The 14,739-nt window shown below is 40.2% G+C and overlaps 1 protein-coding gene across 4 annotated transcripts in view; it reads left to right on the top strand.

The window, feature by feature from the left end:
- KALRN (kalirin, RhoGEF kinase) overlaps positions 1-14,739 on the top strand; it is a 651,545-nt gene that overhangs the window by 296,100 nt on the left and 340,706 nt on the right. For all 4 annotated transcript variants that reach the window (XM_011971540.1, XM_011971542.1, XM_011971541.1 and 1 more), the window contains exons 12-13: positions 9,122-9,330; positions 12,703-12,877. In XM_011971540.1, coding sequence (XP_011826930.1) covers positions 9,122-9,330; positions 12,703-12,877 — 384 coding nt within the window. The remainder of the gene's footprint in view (positions 1-9,121; positions 9,331-12,702; positions 12,878-14,739) is intronic.

Raw genomic sequence — 14,739 nt, 5'->3', positions numbered from 1 at the left:
CTCCACCAAGGAAGCTGGCTGGGCTTGAAACCCAGCCTGAATAATTCACCAAGTGGAGAAAGGAAAAGGAAGGATAGATTATGTTAAGCTGCTGCAAGAGCAGAGGGGCCCCATAGAGAGGAGGATGGTTGCAAACTTATGATTGCTTTTCATTTCTGATTAACATGGGACATGCTGAAATTGAATAAGTGGCCAGTAAGGAGGCCCATTTAGCATCATCTGTAATAACACCCTTGGCGGATGAACTCATTAGGTGTATGCATGCTTGTGTCCCCTCCCAGGAATTCCCTTTAATAGAGTATTAATTAAAGTTTGATTGCTGCCCAGGGAAAAAAAAGTAGCCCTACTTAATTAAGTTGAATTTTAATATTGGGAATGCATTAAGAATCTTGGTTGTTACGGCCTTTTCTGACACCGAGGGAATGAATGCAAACCATTGCAGCGCCTATCAGAGAAAAACATGAAAAGATAATGTTCTCTCAACTGAGATTCCCCAGGCAGATGAAGGGCTGGCAAGCTCCCTGAGGCTGGATTTGCTTCCTCTCTGCAGGACCTGCAGCCACTCTCTGATGAGTGTCTATAAAGCAAGGGGATTAGCATTAATCCAGGGTTTCCTGCCTGGTTCTCTGCTTGGTAGTGGCTCACCCAATTGTTAATGAAAGTCTCAGAAACCAAAGGCATGTGTATTCCCTTTTAATTATGAGCCTGTGGGTGATAGAATGGAGTATGAACGAACAGGAGTCATGTTCCTCATGAGGGCTGTGGCGGTGCTGGCTGCATGGAGAAGTGGTGGACCAGGGTCAGTTTCCATGGAACTACCACTCCCAAAAGAGTGACCATGGCTCTCAGGAATTCCTCTAGCTACATCTCCCACCTTCTATACACAGAGCTAGAAGGCTGGGATTCTAGACCAGATTCTGCTGCTAAAGAACCATATGAGCTTGTGCAAGTCACTATGTCCCTGGCCTTGGGTTTCCTTATCTATAAAATTATGCAGTTGGAGTTGGTGGCTCTAAGGCCCCTTAAAGTTCTAATGTGAATCCAAGATTCCATTCTTCTTCTCGTCTTCTTTATTTGCTGTTGATAATGATAAATAATAATAATAATAATAATAATAATAATAATAATAATTAAACTGAAGTAGTATAGGTGATTTACCGAGCCTAAGATTTGATTTATTGTAAGCTCTCAAAATACATTATATGCGTTTTTTAATGGACACCTGTTACTTGCCAGACACATATACCATCTCATGTAACCTTCATGATAATCTTATGGTATAGATTTTATTAAACACGTTTTTAAATGAGGAGACTAAGCCTCAGAAAATAACTTTTCTAAGGTTACAGACTTTCTCAGTAGTACAGCAGAGATTTTACCTGTCTTCCTATGACCTACACTCTTGTTTTTTTCTTTTCTATCTCCTTTGTTCTTCCTTCTCCTTACTTTTATTTTTCTGTTTTACATTTCTAAACCCCAAATCAGGGGCTTAATGGGTAGGACAGATCTTGGCTGAGAAATACACAGTGTTGCCAGGATTGGAGGTGTGGGAGACAGGAATAGTCAGGGAGTTATTGACTATTGTTTTCCCGGATATCTCTCACATCTTGCTAAGCTTGGTCCTGTTTGAACCTGAGACTTGTTTCCTCACTGGAACTCAGCTATAAAGTCACATTCATGTGAAATACTACTAGAAGGAATGGTGTGATACAGGGGCCAGGTGAAGAAAGAGAAAGAACTGAAATTTATTTAGCACAAACTATGTGCTAGGCTATCTAGCTATCTAGTTCGTAGCCATGACAATTCTCATTTTTTAAAATTCCAGTTTTACAAATGGGAAAACCAAAGTTCAGAAAAATTAATAATTTGCCCATAATTTTATAGCTAGGTTGAGGTAACTACAGAAATGGACCCCAGGTCTTTCTGACTCTAACGGCCATGCTTTTTTCTCCTTTGCCACAAAGACTTTTATATACAGGCTAATAAACAGAGACTTGAATGAATTTTTTTTTTCCATCAGAGAATTCATTCAAACAGGAGGCTATCAGGAAATTGCATAGTCTCTTTCTCCTCAGTCCCAAAAAATGAGAGAAATTTGGAGCAGCCCTGCCTGGATACAAAGGGGTTTGTGGTTGTGAGGCTCATTCTATTCAAGACATCTACAACTCTCTGATCATACAGATTTGATTTTATTTTTCAGGATGGACAGAAAAGCAACATTTTGAGTGACTGTCACAGAGGAGCTGTTCCCAGGGGACATGCAGTGGGACTTTGTATCTGCATGTTCCCTCTTGGTCACTTTCCCATCCAAATCAGTCTGTGTGAGGTCCCCTTTAAGTGATTTGCAAGGCAGCATAGAAAATAAGGTGTGTGTGTATGTATACATGCACATACATGTATATGTGTACACATGCACATATATGTGTACACACACATGCAAATGTTCCCACACACTAAGTACAGCAAGATCTTGGATGCCAGGTAGGTTTGATTTCCAGATCTTTTTTTTTTTTTAATGCTTCATACCTTTGGGAGAATTGCTCTTAATCTCTGCTACTTTGTAATAATTATGAGGATGACTATTACAAAATAAAGTAGTACAATACTAGCACTCATTTTTTCCTAGTATGAAACTTCCTCCCACATTTTTCCTAGTGTTTCTTTAAAGTAGGCTTAATAAGAAACTTAAAGCTCAACTTAGACATTATTTATTTTTCCTTGAACTTCTTCCCGGGTGCTTGCAACTTTCACCCAGACAAGAGCAGAGCGCTGTATATACCTCCATCAGTGGTGCCATGGTAACACTGAGCTGTGATTCTCTCCTTCACTAAATTGGGAGTGCTCATATGTATAGTACACATGTGACATTAGATATGTAGATACAGATAATACTGTGTCTGATACATAGAGGTGCTGAATAAATATTGAATAAATGGGTTTACTTGACAATGGGAAGCCAGTCTCTGCTAACAAAAGTAAAAGAAAAAGAAGAAGAAAAATGAGAGAAGAATCCCTTCAATTACATTTTAATCTATTGCAGTTCTTTGATTTGAGCTCTCCAGATATTGTAAATAAGGGGGGCTGGGTGGGGTATCTAACTTGCTGATGGGAGCTTTCCTTCAGGACCTATATATAGCAGGCAGAAATGGATTATTAGGGGGGCAGAAATGAGCGTCCTTGAATGGTCTCATGAAAGAACTCCTGTGGTTTGATTTTTCCGTACTCTGTTTAATACCTCTCAAGACTCATCACCTCTCAAACATCACTAACTATGGGTCCTGTGTGTTCCTGAGTTCATTCACTCTTGACTCCTTCCTCTTGACTCTATAGGCAAAGTTCTGGCTTTTTATTCAGGAGAGGATTAGTAGTCTGTTAGGGAATTTTGAGGTGCCGTGGTTGCTTTTCCCTCTTACTGTGAGTAGAGTGAATGGAAGGAAAATCTGCTCAGCATTGCTAAAGTGGCCTTCGGTACTGCTGATAAATATCGTTGTAAATCATTTCTGCCTCATTATGGCTATCTTCTTCCTTCTTTCTTTCCTTCCTCCATTTCTTCCTTCCTATAATAATTTGCAGAGTTTCTGCCTTGGTGCCAATTTCTAACAGCATGTTATCATAGTCTATAATTTTCACGGAATGAAAGCCCCTTTTGCAGGAGATTTCTAAGTGGGAACTGAATATCCACCTTCATAAATGATTTAACCTAGACTTCCTATGACTCCCCAGGCTAAAGTTCATAATTTTACTTTTGCCATATTTCCACATCAAAAGATTTACTCTAATTAGGATCAGAGAGGAAACAGGAGGAAGATATAAAAAGATAACCTCCAGGCTCATTTCTTCTGCAAATTCAAGTCTGCTTAATCCTACTGGCCTCATGAATTCTTTATTTATTGTAGGAACCTAGAGGGTTAAAAATGTCTAACTATTTCATCACAGTGTTAGCCATAATCTTGAATAATTAGAGACCATCTAAATGTTTCACACTGGGTGATTTCGTTAAACAAATCATAGTGCATTTATATAGTAAAATATTACACAGTCATTCTAAATCACATTGCCAAAGATCATTAATGACATGAGGAAGAGCTTGTGGTATAATTATAAAAACTGTATATCCAATACAACACAATTTCAATAACACATATAGAATAAGTACCAGAAGTAAATATACCAAGAATTTAAGAATGTTATGGGAGATTTAATTTTTTGGCTTTTTTGTTTGTTTGTTTTGCAAGATTTCTTTAATGACATTTTAAATTTATAATCAGGAACAATCCAATAAATGTTATTTTTCAAAAGCAGAACTATTCATCCCTACTTATACAGAAGAGTTACTCAAAAAAGAAAGGCGACAAACATGTACTTGGGACTTTCTTATACATCCAGAGCCTCCACTACTAGTACAAATTGTGCTGAACTTAAATACATCCTTTTTGCCTAGAGCCAAGAGGGCAGCCAGCTTTGTTTTCTGGTCTGGAGAGCTAGGGCAAGTTTGGGAGAAGCATTGACCCAAGTCCTCATTCTTTTTTTCCAGGAACATGGCATTTGTAGCACCTGCCCTGTAGAAATTGTCATCACAGAATTCTCTTTCCTTGCTGTGTTTCCATGGAAATGCTGCAGTCACTGGGCTTTCAAAATATCCATTTTTAGATATTTTTTGTTGTATAAATATAAGTCAAGTTAAATAAGGAATGTGGCCAAAGTAACCAACCTCTGCTCTTTATTAGACAGCTTAATTAAATACCCATTTCTATTTGTTTCACCTTGTGGAATCATTCTGCCACACCATTTCCTACTCAAATAGGTACAAACACACCACAGACACTCCTATATACACATGTTCCTCTACCCACCAACTCTGGAACCAGAACTAAATTGGTCTTCAAGACGGGTGATGGCTTTAAGAACAAAAATAGCCTCATCCTCTGTTTCACTTGCTGTACTGTTGTACTATTTATTTAAGAAATGAGCAGGTGATTGATGCCCAGGAAAAATTATCTTTTCAAAATGAGGGAAGAGGAGGTTCACCATGTGGATATGGTGTGCCTTTCAACATCCTTAAGGATTGTTGATACCGTTATTGTTAATCAATTGTTGTCAGCACAATGGCTGCCCAAGCTGTGCAAATGGAACAGCCAATCAGCCGGAGAAAGTGAAATAAAATGACCTCTTTCCTTAACCACTCATCTGTAAGCCTCGTTATTTTTCTTACAAACCTCCTAGGCTCTTCCTCTCTTGTCTGCTTCCTTCCTGTCTTTTTCAGTTGCCCCTTTCTCAGGCTGCCCCACTATGCAAGCGGGCGAGGGTCTGTGGGCTGACTCACTGGTTCACTGTTAGAGCTAATCTTATGTAGGGCATGGAAAGGCTCCTTTAACTGTACCCTTATCAAGGTTCTAGAAATTCTCAAATTGGACCCATTCTTTTGGATGTAGGTATTTTTGGTCACAACTACATGTGTTTTCTGTAAGAAAGAATGCACAAAACCATCTACGTGTGTATATCAGCATGGAGCAAGCAACCATTGCCAAGAAGAGAGCGGGACCGTAAAAGAAGGGTCATAGTACACTTACATTTTGATCAAGAAGAGAGGGTCTGGAAATGGCTGAAACATGGGATTTTTTTTTTTTTTTTTTTTTTTTTTTTTTTTTTTCTGGGGAGAGGGCGGGTTGATGGAGAAGGTACAGTGCTATAATGTTAAACCTTAGATAAGCAGAAAGGAAAGCGGCTCACCCATGGAAGAGAAACCAATGTGGAAGACAGTGTGGAAAAAAGCACATGTGGTTGCTGCTGCCTCACTCGCTCCATTATTTTACCTAATTAGTTCCAGCAAACATCGGCTTGTAGTAGCTTGACAGAAAAGATTGTTCTGGCTGGATCTCACTGACTGCTTAATAATCAGTAAAGTAGTAGCAGAAGTGTCCCTCTAATTTGGACTTTTTTCAAAGCATGTTTTTCAGGGCTAAATCAGAGGGACATACACAGAGGAAACCTATGGGACACTGAGAGAGCTAGAAAAATTACAGCCTATTATATGGGATATTGACTCTACTCATGGTTTAGTAGCACCAACTTTTATTTCTATCTACCTTATGGTGCTAAGCCTCAGAGGTGCTTATTCAAAACTGTGAGCTTGCAATTTAAGTTTGCTCCCACCAGGCAGTGACTGTGTGCCCCAGGTCCACAATTTCACCTCTCTCTCTTTACATCTTTTTTCTTTTAGAACTATCAAGACTTTTTAGTTTCTAGGCTTTCCTCGGTTATCCTGAGACAAAGTGACAAAAACAGAATAGAGATGCCCAGCCCAATCTAGTATCTTGAAGGACCAAATTCGATGTTGATCTTATACAAACTCCAAAATGAAGGAGTACTTCAAACTTTCCCTCTGCCCTCTAATGGGAACTGGAGTTGGCTTGCAACAAAAGCATCTTTTTTTTTTTTTTTTTTTTTTTTAAAGACAGAGTGTTGCTCTGTCACCCAGGTGGAGTGTGGTGACACAATCACAGCTCACTGCAGTCTTGACCTGCTGGGAACAAGCAAGCAATTCTCCCGCCTCAGCCTCTGAAGTAGCTGTGGCTACAGGTGTGTGCCAACATGCCCAGCTAATTTTTGTGCTTTTAAAAAAAATTTTTTTATAGAGGCTGGGTCTTACCATGTTGTCTAAGCTAAAAATATCTTTTAAATGTAATAATATGTAGCACTGATACAGTATTGATTATATGTTAGACACTGTTGATAAGTAAGATAGATAATATATTTGTGTATACATACACATATATCAACTTATTTGTAACCTTTATCACAACTCTCTGGGAGGAAAGCACTGTTATTATCCCTATTTTACTGATAAGGAAAGCCAAGGTGCAGAGAGAACAAGTAACTTACCCAAGATTATATAGCTAATATGTGGTAGAACTAGGATTTGAAACTTTTTTTTTTTTTTTTTTTTTGGAGACAGAGTTTTGCTCTGTTCCCCGGGCTGGAGTGCAGTGGCGCGATCTCGGCTCACTGCAGCCTCTGCCTCCTGGGTTCAAGCAATTCCACTGCTTCAGCTTCCTGAGTAGCTGGGATTACAGGCACCTGCCACCATGCCCGGCTAATTTTTGTATTTTTAGTAGAGACGGGGTTTCTCCATGTTGGCCAGGCTGGTTTCAAATTCCTGACCTCAGGTGAGCTGTCCACCTTGGCCTCCCAAAGTGTTGGGATTACAGGTGTGAACCACTGTACCCAGCCCCTGAAACTCTTAAAGACTATGCTACACTGCCTCTCTGTACAATAATTTTTCAGAGAATCCATCATCTCTTCCCTAAAGACTTAAATACACTTAGAAAATGTGTTTTCTCTCTAGACAAAACTGCAGCCAGAAAATATGAAGTGACATTATGCTATCATTATCAATATCCTATACTTCCTGGTTTTATGCTGATTTGAAATTAGCATATTCTCACTTACAGCAACATGTATCCCAGCTTATATGGTCTGGAAAACTTGTTTGGTGTTTTATTTGGAAAGGAAATAAACTGAACTAATTACAACCAGATTTGCAAGCTGATAAATGTGAGGGTTGCTGAATAATAATTTGCATTCCCTATAGCAATCAGCATAATACTATAGGCTTAATACTGCTATAAGTGTATTTAAAGCATTAATAATAAGGAAATAGTTCAGTCCTCACAGTCTTTGAAGTCAGCAGGGCAAATCTTGTCCTTCCCATTTTGTAGATAAGGAAACTAAGACTCAGGAGGTTACTCACCTGTACAAAAAGGACATTCTTTACACTTTCTTATTCACAGCCTCTAAAACTTATTAATCTTCCTGTTAACCTCTTCTGCCGCATCTAGGGCTTCTCTATCTAAGGAACAAAGAATAACTTGTCCAAAATCTTGAAGACTATTTTTGTCTCTCTTTATTTTTTTTAATCTTCCCTTATTGAAAAGGCCATACTGTATTTTACCATACTGAGAACCAACTCGATGAAATAATATTCTTGAGGTAGACATTTACCTATGTTTTTAATAGGGAAGACTTTAAGATGTTAGAACCAGATGGAAATTAACCAATTTATTTCATGCTTTCCACAACCTACTTTACACATGATGTCATGGAGATCGAAAGGTATAGTGATTTGTGCAAAGGCACCGTGAGTAATGGGAGGAATAAAAGCCAAAATCTGCATCTTCTGACTCCATCTATCAGTTTTCTCTCTCTACTGACTTTTTTCCTGGTAGAGCCCTGAGCTTATCTTTCCTGCTGGTCAGGTGAAGACTCCTGGTTTCAAAGCAAACACTAGACTCATCTTCCCCTCTCTCATTTATGAAAATTCTCAAAGTAGTCAAAAGTGAGCTTTCTGGCAGGCCACTGGAGACCTGTATTCAGTATGATGAGGAAAACCTATCAATAAATGATTTTTCAGTAATTCAGTTTTAACTCCTCAACATTTCCAATGCTTATTTTGTTCAAAACACTATACTTAGCTCTTTTAAAGTTATCTAGCCAGTAATACCTAGTTGTATTTTATCATCTTGAATATTATGGGAAAATGTCTCTTACATTTATTGAAATTAAGATAAGCCACCATCTTTAGCATTCAATTTTCTAACCAATCTAGCAATTTTAAAAAGAACAAAATAGTATGGGATATGTACAGAATATGCTCAGTTAATGTGCATTTAGTTCTTATTGACCACCACATTCTTTGTATATTTGCAATATCATTATACATTTCTAGGAATCAATGTGCACAGAGCACATTACTCCCTTTCGTCCTTTCTGAAAGAGGAAATAATATTCGTTCATTCTAGTCTCCTGTTCTTCCTAGTGGTGTCTCAAAGATGACTGATCTCCTTGCTCTAAGACCACACCTGTAGGTTTCCCTGAACCACAGGGAAGTTAAGCCAGGGGTAATTCCTGTCTTTAGGGACTGTCAACACCAATGGAGTAAACTTAGCAAAGACTGGTGATGAATATAAATGTAAAAACACAAAATGACCCATAGGTGTGCTGATCAGAATGGCACTGACTGGTTGAGAGTAAGTTGGGTGATTCCAGTCTAGCTACCTTGCCCTCACCCCAGCCCTGGCCTCTCCCATCTTCCCTGAGTGGAGTCTCTGCTCTCTCTCTACAGTTGTGGACATGGATGGAAGACCTTCAGAAGGAGATGTTGGAGGATGTCTGTGCAGACTCTGTGGATGCAGTCCAGGAACTGATCAAGCAGTTCCAGCAGCAGCAGACCGCCACTCTAGATGCCACGCTCAATGTCATCAAGGAAGGCGAAGACCTTATCCAGCAGCTCAGGTCAGCGCCTCCCTCCCTGGGGGAGCCCAGCGACGCCAGGTCAGCATGGGCAGAGCTTTCCAGTGGGAAATGCCTCGGGCTAGACGTGAGATAAGTCCTGTCCCCGTCTTGACTCAGCAAAACCTTGCTTTGTGGTCTTGTGTGAGCTTCGGTTTCTTAATCTGTAAGATGTAAAAATGCCTGCACCATACCCATCTTGAGTCTAGAATGAAATAGTAAATGGAAAAACTTTAATGTTTCAAAGCATTATTTATCATTCAGGATGTTATTCAGCCATCAGTAAGTAACATAAATACAACAAAAATTAACAAAAGACAAAAAAATAACAAAAGTAAAAAATCATTAAGAATTAGGGCATATTTGCTCATGCAGAGAAATAGACATTATGGAATATGGTGTTATCTGACATCTGGTCTTAGGCTGAACTCTGACCTCCAGTGCCCCAGTCAGCAAAATCAGATCATGTTGCTGATGTTTGACTTTGGACCCATGAAGACATAGAAAAAGTGTGGTGGTGTCCTACCAGTTCCCTGTTACCCAATTATGACCTTTTACCATTCCTTGCTGCCCAGAAAATAAAACTCCTTCTGCATCAACCTAAACAAACATAACTAAGGAGACAGATCCTGTCTAAAACTTTTCATTTGTTTAGAATTACCCAGGCCATTGCCTCCTTTCTACTGCCATCAATATCTAATTTTCTGTCCCTGTCAAGGACACTGGCTCCTTAGATAAAGTGTCATGAGGCCTTAGGCAAGCCCTCAGCAACCAAACCCATGCCCAGGTGCTGTATAAATAGGATTTGATGGTGCTAATGATGCCTGCCCACAGGGACTTGTTCCTATCCCAAAATCACTGAGTGCTGGGACCTCTGCCAGCTCTGGACAGAAATAATCTCATCAGCAAGTCCCAGGCCAGCCTTAGGGCCTGAGGGAATTACGTCAATTGCAGACGGTTTTTTTCACCCATACCAGTTGTCCAATTAAATAAACAATGAGAAATTACCTTTAGAAGGCACTGGCATGTTTTTCTGTTGGAAATTAATAATTTCTATTCCAAACATGCACGTGAGATGCTCCAGATCCTCCTATTGCATGCTAACAAGACAGCCTCTTTTCCTTCTTCCCCTAATTCATCTTCATGAATATATAATACATGACAGCTTTGTCTGCCTCCCTAGGAAACTCCACTGTCATTTGCTTCTGAAGAGAATTCCAAATAGTGGACAGTCATTTAACCTCTCTGGGCCTCAGCTGCTTCGTCTGTGTAATTAAGGGGTTCACTCTAGGAGTTCTGGCAGCTCTAGAATTTTGTGATGGCTTTGTGTTATCTATTCAAATACTTTTCACAGGCTTGGCTGGCTTCACTTTCTGTGGGGCTAGGCCTATGGAGATGCCACTTAACAACTGTAAACCTGCACAATGCCTAAGGGCATAAGGCTACTTGATGACGGCAAAGGCAACAATGTGTGTGATGCCTGCTCTGCAAGATTAAATTCCATGGGTTTCAGAGAGTACCGCAGGCATATGACCAAGAGCCACTGGTGACCATTCATTGTGCCAGTAACCTGACTCTAACCTAGGCTCCCCTCCCTGACATCAAAGCAAGTCAAAGAGAAAAAGAAGTAAATGGTGCTTAGTGGACATTGGCAGGATACCTCACACACACCAGAAACATCTTCCCTAGGTCTTCGTGATTTTTCTGACACTTGTCACTAGAGCACCTAAGGGAGATTTTACATCATCTCTGTGATTCCTAGTGACTGTGACACTGACATAGTGCCGCATAAAATGGTCCAAAATCATTCTCTTCCTTCTGGAAGATGAGTGATGGAGAAGGACTGAGAGGAACAATCCAGGAGAATAATCATATCCTCCCAGCAGCAAAGCCCTCAACAAATACATAGCAGATAGCACTGAGTACATCTCATGTTCTTTTCATGCCTGGGGATGTCCATGCAGTTGTGGGAGTAGAAACTGTGCCTGTATCACAACAAACAGGCCAGGGTGAGGAGGCAGGAATTGGGAGCCCTCTGAATGGTAGACAGAAGGACGCTTGACAAATTAGCCTTATGCCATCTTCAGAAACAGAATGAGCTCAGATACCATTGCTTCTGAGACAAACACAGGCTAAAAGAACATGGCTTTCAGAAAGCCTGCTGATGAGATGATTGGAAATAAATGATTTCCTCCTTGTCCTTTGACTCCTTAAATTGTGTGAGAAGCTAAGATGTCACAAGATAATGAGTGTGCCAGTTTATTTCAAGTTTTAGGGCTCTAGCTTACTCAAGGCTCTATGGAATCTAAACTTTAACTTAGCCTCCATCATTTTCCTATTATAATTACCACCACCTCATTTTGCTGAGCAAAATCAATCTGTTTATCTCTCAGTTTCCCTCTACAAGGCATCACCTCTCCCTACTACGTTTGTGGAGACTCTCCCTCCTCAAAGGAGGCTACACCTCCTCCTATTGACTGTGTTTCTCCATTTCTTCAAACCCCCACATCAAAACTGTTTGCAGCCTTTGTTGGTTGTCCCAGCTTCTTAGGATCTAGCCTTTACTCTCCTGATCAGCACTTGACACTTCACTTGTGTCCTTTCAGGAGTAATAATCATCCATACAACATGTTACTGGTCTTAGTTCATGTGCACTCTTATTTAACAGCAAACTGTGAAGTGGGCAGGGCAGAAATTATTAAGTCCACTATTATTAAGTCCACTTGACAGATAAGGGAGCTGAGGCTCAGAGAGGTGATTTCCCAGGACCACCAGCCTAAATATATCAGAGTAGAGACCTAATTCAGGTTTGCAGGCTCCAGATCCTATGCTTTCCTAAGTATAGCCTGAGCCTGTTTAGTATAATAACACCAGCCCATAACTTTAGCATAGCTTTATAAAGTGCATGCTTACAATTTTGGCAACCATGACATCATCTGTTTTAACAAAGAGTCTGTGAAGTAAAAGTAGGAAGATTTTTTTTAAATATGCCTTTAATATGTTTGTCTGTGTGTATTGTGATAGATGTATGTGTGTGTATGTGTGTGTTGAAACTATACATATTAGACTACATATAAGTGTGGAACCATTCCATTTCTCTAATATTTTATGCCTTTTAGAGTCCTTTCTCATACATAATTTCATCTTATTTCTTTCACAAGTCTGCTTGAGGAATAGGAGAACAACTAGTCTTGGAAATAGACTTGTGAACCCAAAACAGGATGCATATAGCTTTGGTTCACTCATTAAGCAGATAGCATCAGGCTCACAGCAGGAGTTTGATAAATGTCTGTTGATTGAATGACTCAACTGATTCACATCCACCTTGCTCAGATGCAGAAGGTCCCCCTCCTTCTCTGTCACTTTTAACATGGAAAGGCCTCTCCCTCCCTTTTTCTCCCCACTCTGCCACAGGGACTCAGCTGTGTCCAACAACAAAACACCCCACGGCAGTTCTATCAGCCACATCGAGTCGGTCCTTCAGCAGCTTGATGATGCCCAGGTGCAGATGGAGGAGCTGTTCCATGAGCGGAAGATCAAGCTGGACATCTTCCTGCAACTGCGCATCTTTGAGCAGTACACCATCGAGGTACTGGAGCGGGCAGCAGGACGGGAGGTGGAAAGGGGCCAAGATGCTTCCTGGCCAAGGGCACTGCCCCAGGGACAGGGCAGTAGCCTAAGGAAATTAGAGCATCCAGCATGCATTTTTAGAACACAAGAAATTCCCAGTCCACTACGACATATTCCTTCCAGTGCTTCTCATCCCCTACTGCCGAGCGGAGCCCCTCTAGTTTACTTTCTGTCTGTAGATTACTTTCTTGAGAAGGTTTTTTGTTTGTTTGTTTTGTTCTGTTGAGATGGAGTCTTGCCCTGTTGCCCAGGCTGGAGTGCATTGGCACCATCTTGGCTCACTGCAAGCTCCATCTCTCAGGTTCAAGTGATTCTTCTGCCTCAGCCTCCCAAATCGCTGGGATTACAGGCACGTGACACCACACCTGGCTAATTTTGTATTTTCAGTAGAGATGGGATTTCACCATGTTGGTCAGGCTGGTCTTGAACTCCTGACCTCAGGTGATCTGCCTGCCTTGGCCTTCCAGAGTGCTGGGATTACAGGCATGAGCCACTGTGCCCAGCCAAGAAGTTTTTTATTGCTATCTATTAGAGTCTTACTTGGCATTTTCCTGAAATACATGGAGCTGGTAGTTCGATGATGGGAGTAGAGTCATTGAATTTCACAGCTTTATGAATGGGTAGATGTTAAAATTAGGTGGCCTCCTTAGAGCTGATAATATAAATCATGCATTAGATTCAATCACACAGCAGTTAAGAAGCCAAGCACCACAGGAAGGGGAATTTGTATCTGCAGTTTGATTTCTACGTGTTAAGAAAGTAAGCCTGTGCTAAGATCATTTGTTAGTTCTTCTCATAAACTCCTCAGTTTATTTTTGGAAGGTTGGAATCACATATTCTGGTAAATTTATGTCCCCTTTATCATACCAATTAGTAATGTCTTCTCTCACATAATTTCCCCCTTTTAATATTTGCTTTGAAACCGTAACTAAAGCCAGGCCAATAGGGTTTCTGTGGTATGAGGAATATCCAACATAAGGCACTTTTTCCTTTTCAGGGATGGCAAAGGGTTGAATTAAAGGCATGTCTTCTCTTTGCTCCTGGCTGGTATGGTAGGAGGAAAAACCAACTTTCCACCCACCATTTCTTAACTTTGTTTTCCATTCCAACCATCTCTCTGGAGTTAGGGCCTCTGGGTTTCTGGAGAGTGATCTTCCCGATAATATCTGCGGAAACTTCAGTGGAACAGCTTTAGAAGGAAATTTTTAAAAAGAATATATTGAAAGCTCCAATATCCCATCCTAATCCAACTCAATACAAGAGACTGTCTTGGGAACAGCTACCCTTTGCTTTAATCCTGGGTCCAAAAACGTTCATATTGAGAATCTGAAGTGTAAAAGAAAAGCAATCATAAAGGTATTCATCTTTCTATCCTTTACTTTCTTACAAGCACATCTGTACTCCAGCCTCCTTGGGAGAACTTGTAATTTCTTGCTTAAAGACTTCACGTTCTAAAAGATGCTTTCTGGACAGGTCCTGGAACAAAGGAGAAGTTAAGCCTTTAAATCTAGATCTTAAGTATCCTTCCAACTGATTTCATAACCTTACGTGAATTTATTTATACTTTTTATTTATTTTGAATGTACTCTCAGGATTTCAGGTGGCAAGTAGTATCAAAACATGTTTTGAAAAACAATCAAAATACCAGTGGGAAAATAAAAATATTGACATGTAGTGAAAAGTGTATGTAGTGAACATTTTAAAGGCAGTGTAACAAGGTAATAAAGAGGTAAAAGAGAGGGTTTGGGTCATTATTCTTTAGTAATTTGGATTGAGATGTACAAAAATAAATACAGGCTAAGTTGATTAAAGTAGCCAAAG

Source organism: Mandrillus leucophaeus, unplaced genomic scaffold (genome assembly GCF_000951045.1).
Source record: "Mandrillus leucophaeus isolate KB7577 unplaced genomic scaffold, Mleu.le_1.0 Scaffold123, whole genome shotgun sequence".
Taxonomy (NCBI): domain Eukaryota; kingdom Metazoa; phylum Chordata; class Mammalia; order Primates; family Cercopithecidae; genus Mandrillus; species Mandrillus leucophaeus.
This window is presented reverse-complemented; position numbering and strand designations above follow the sequence as displayed.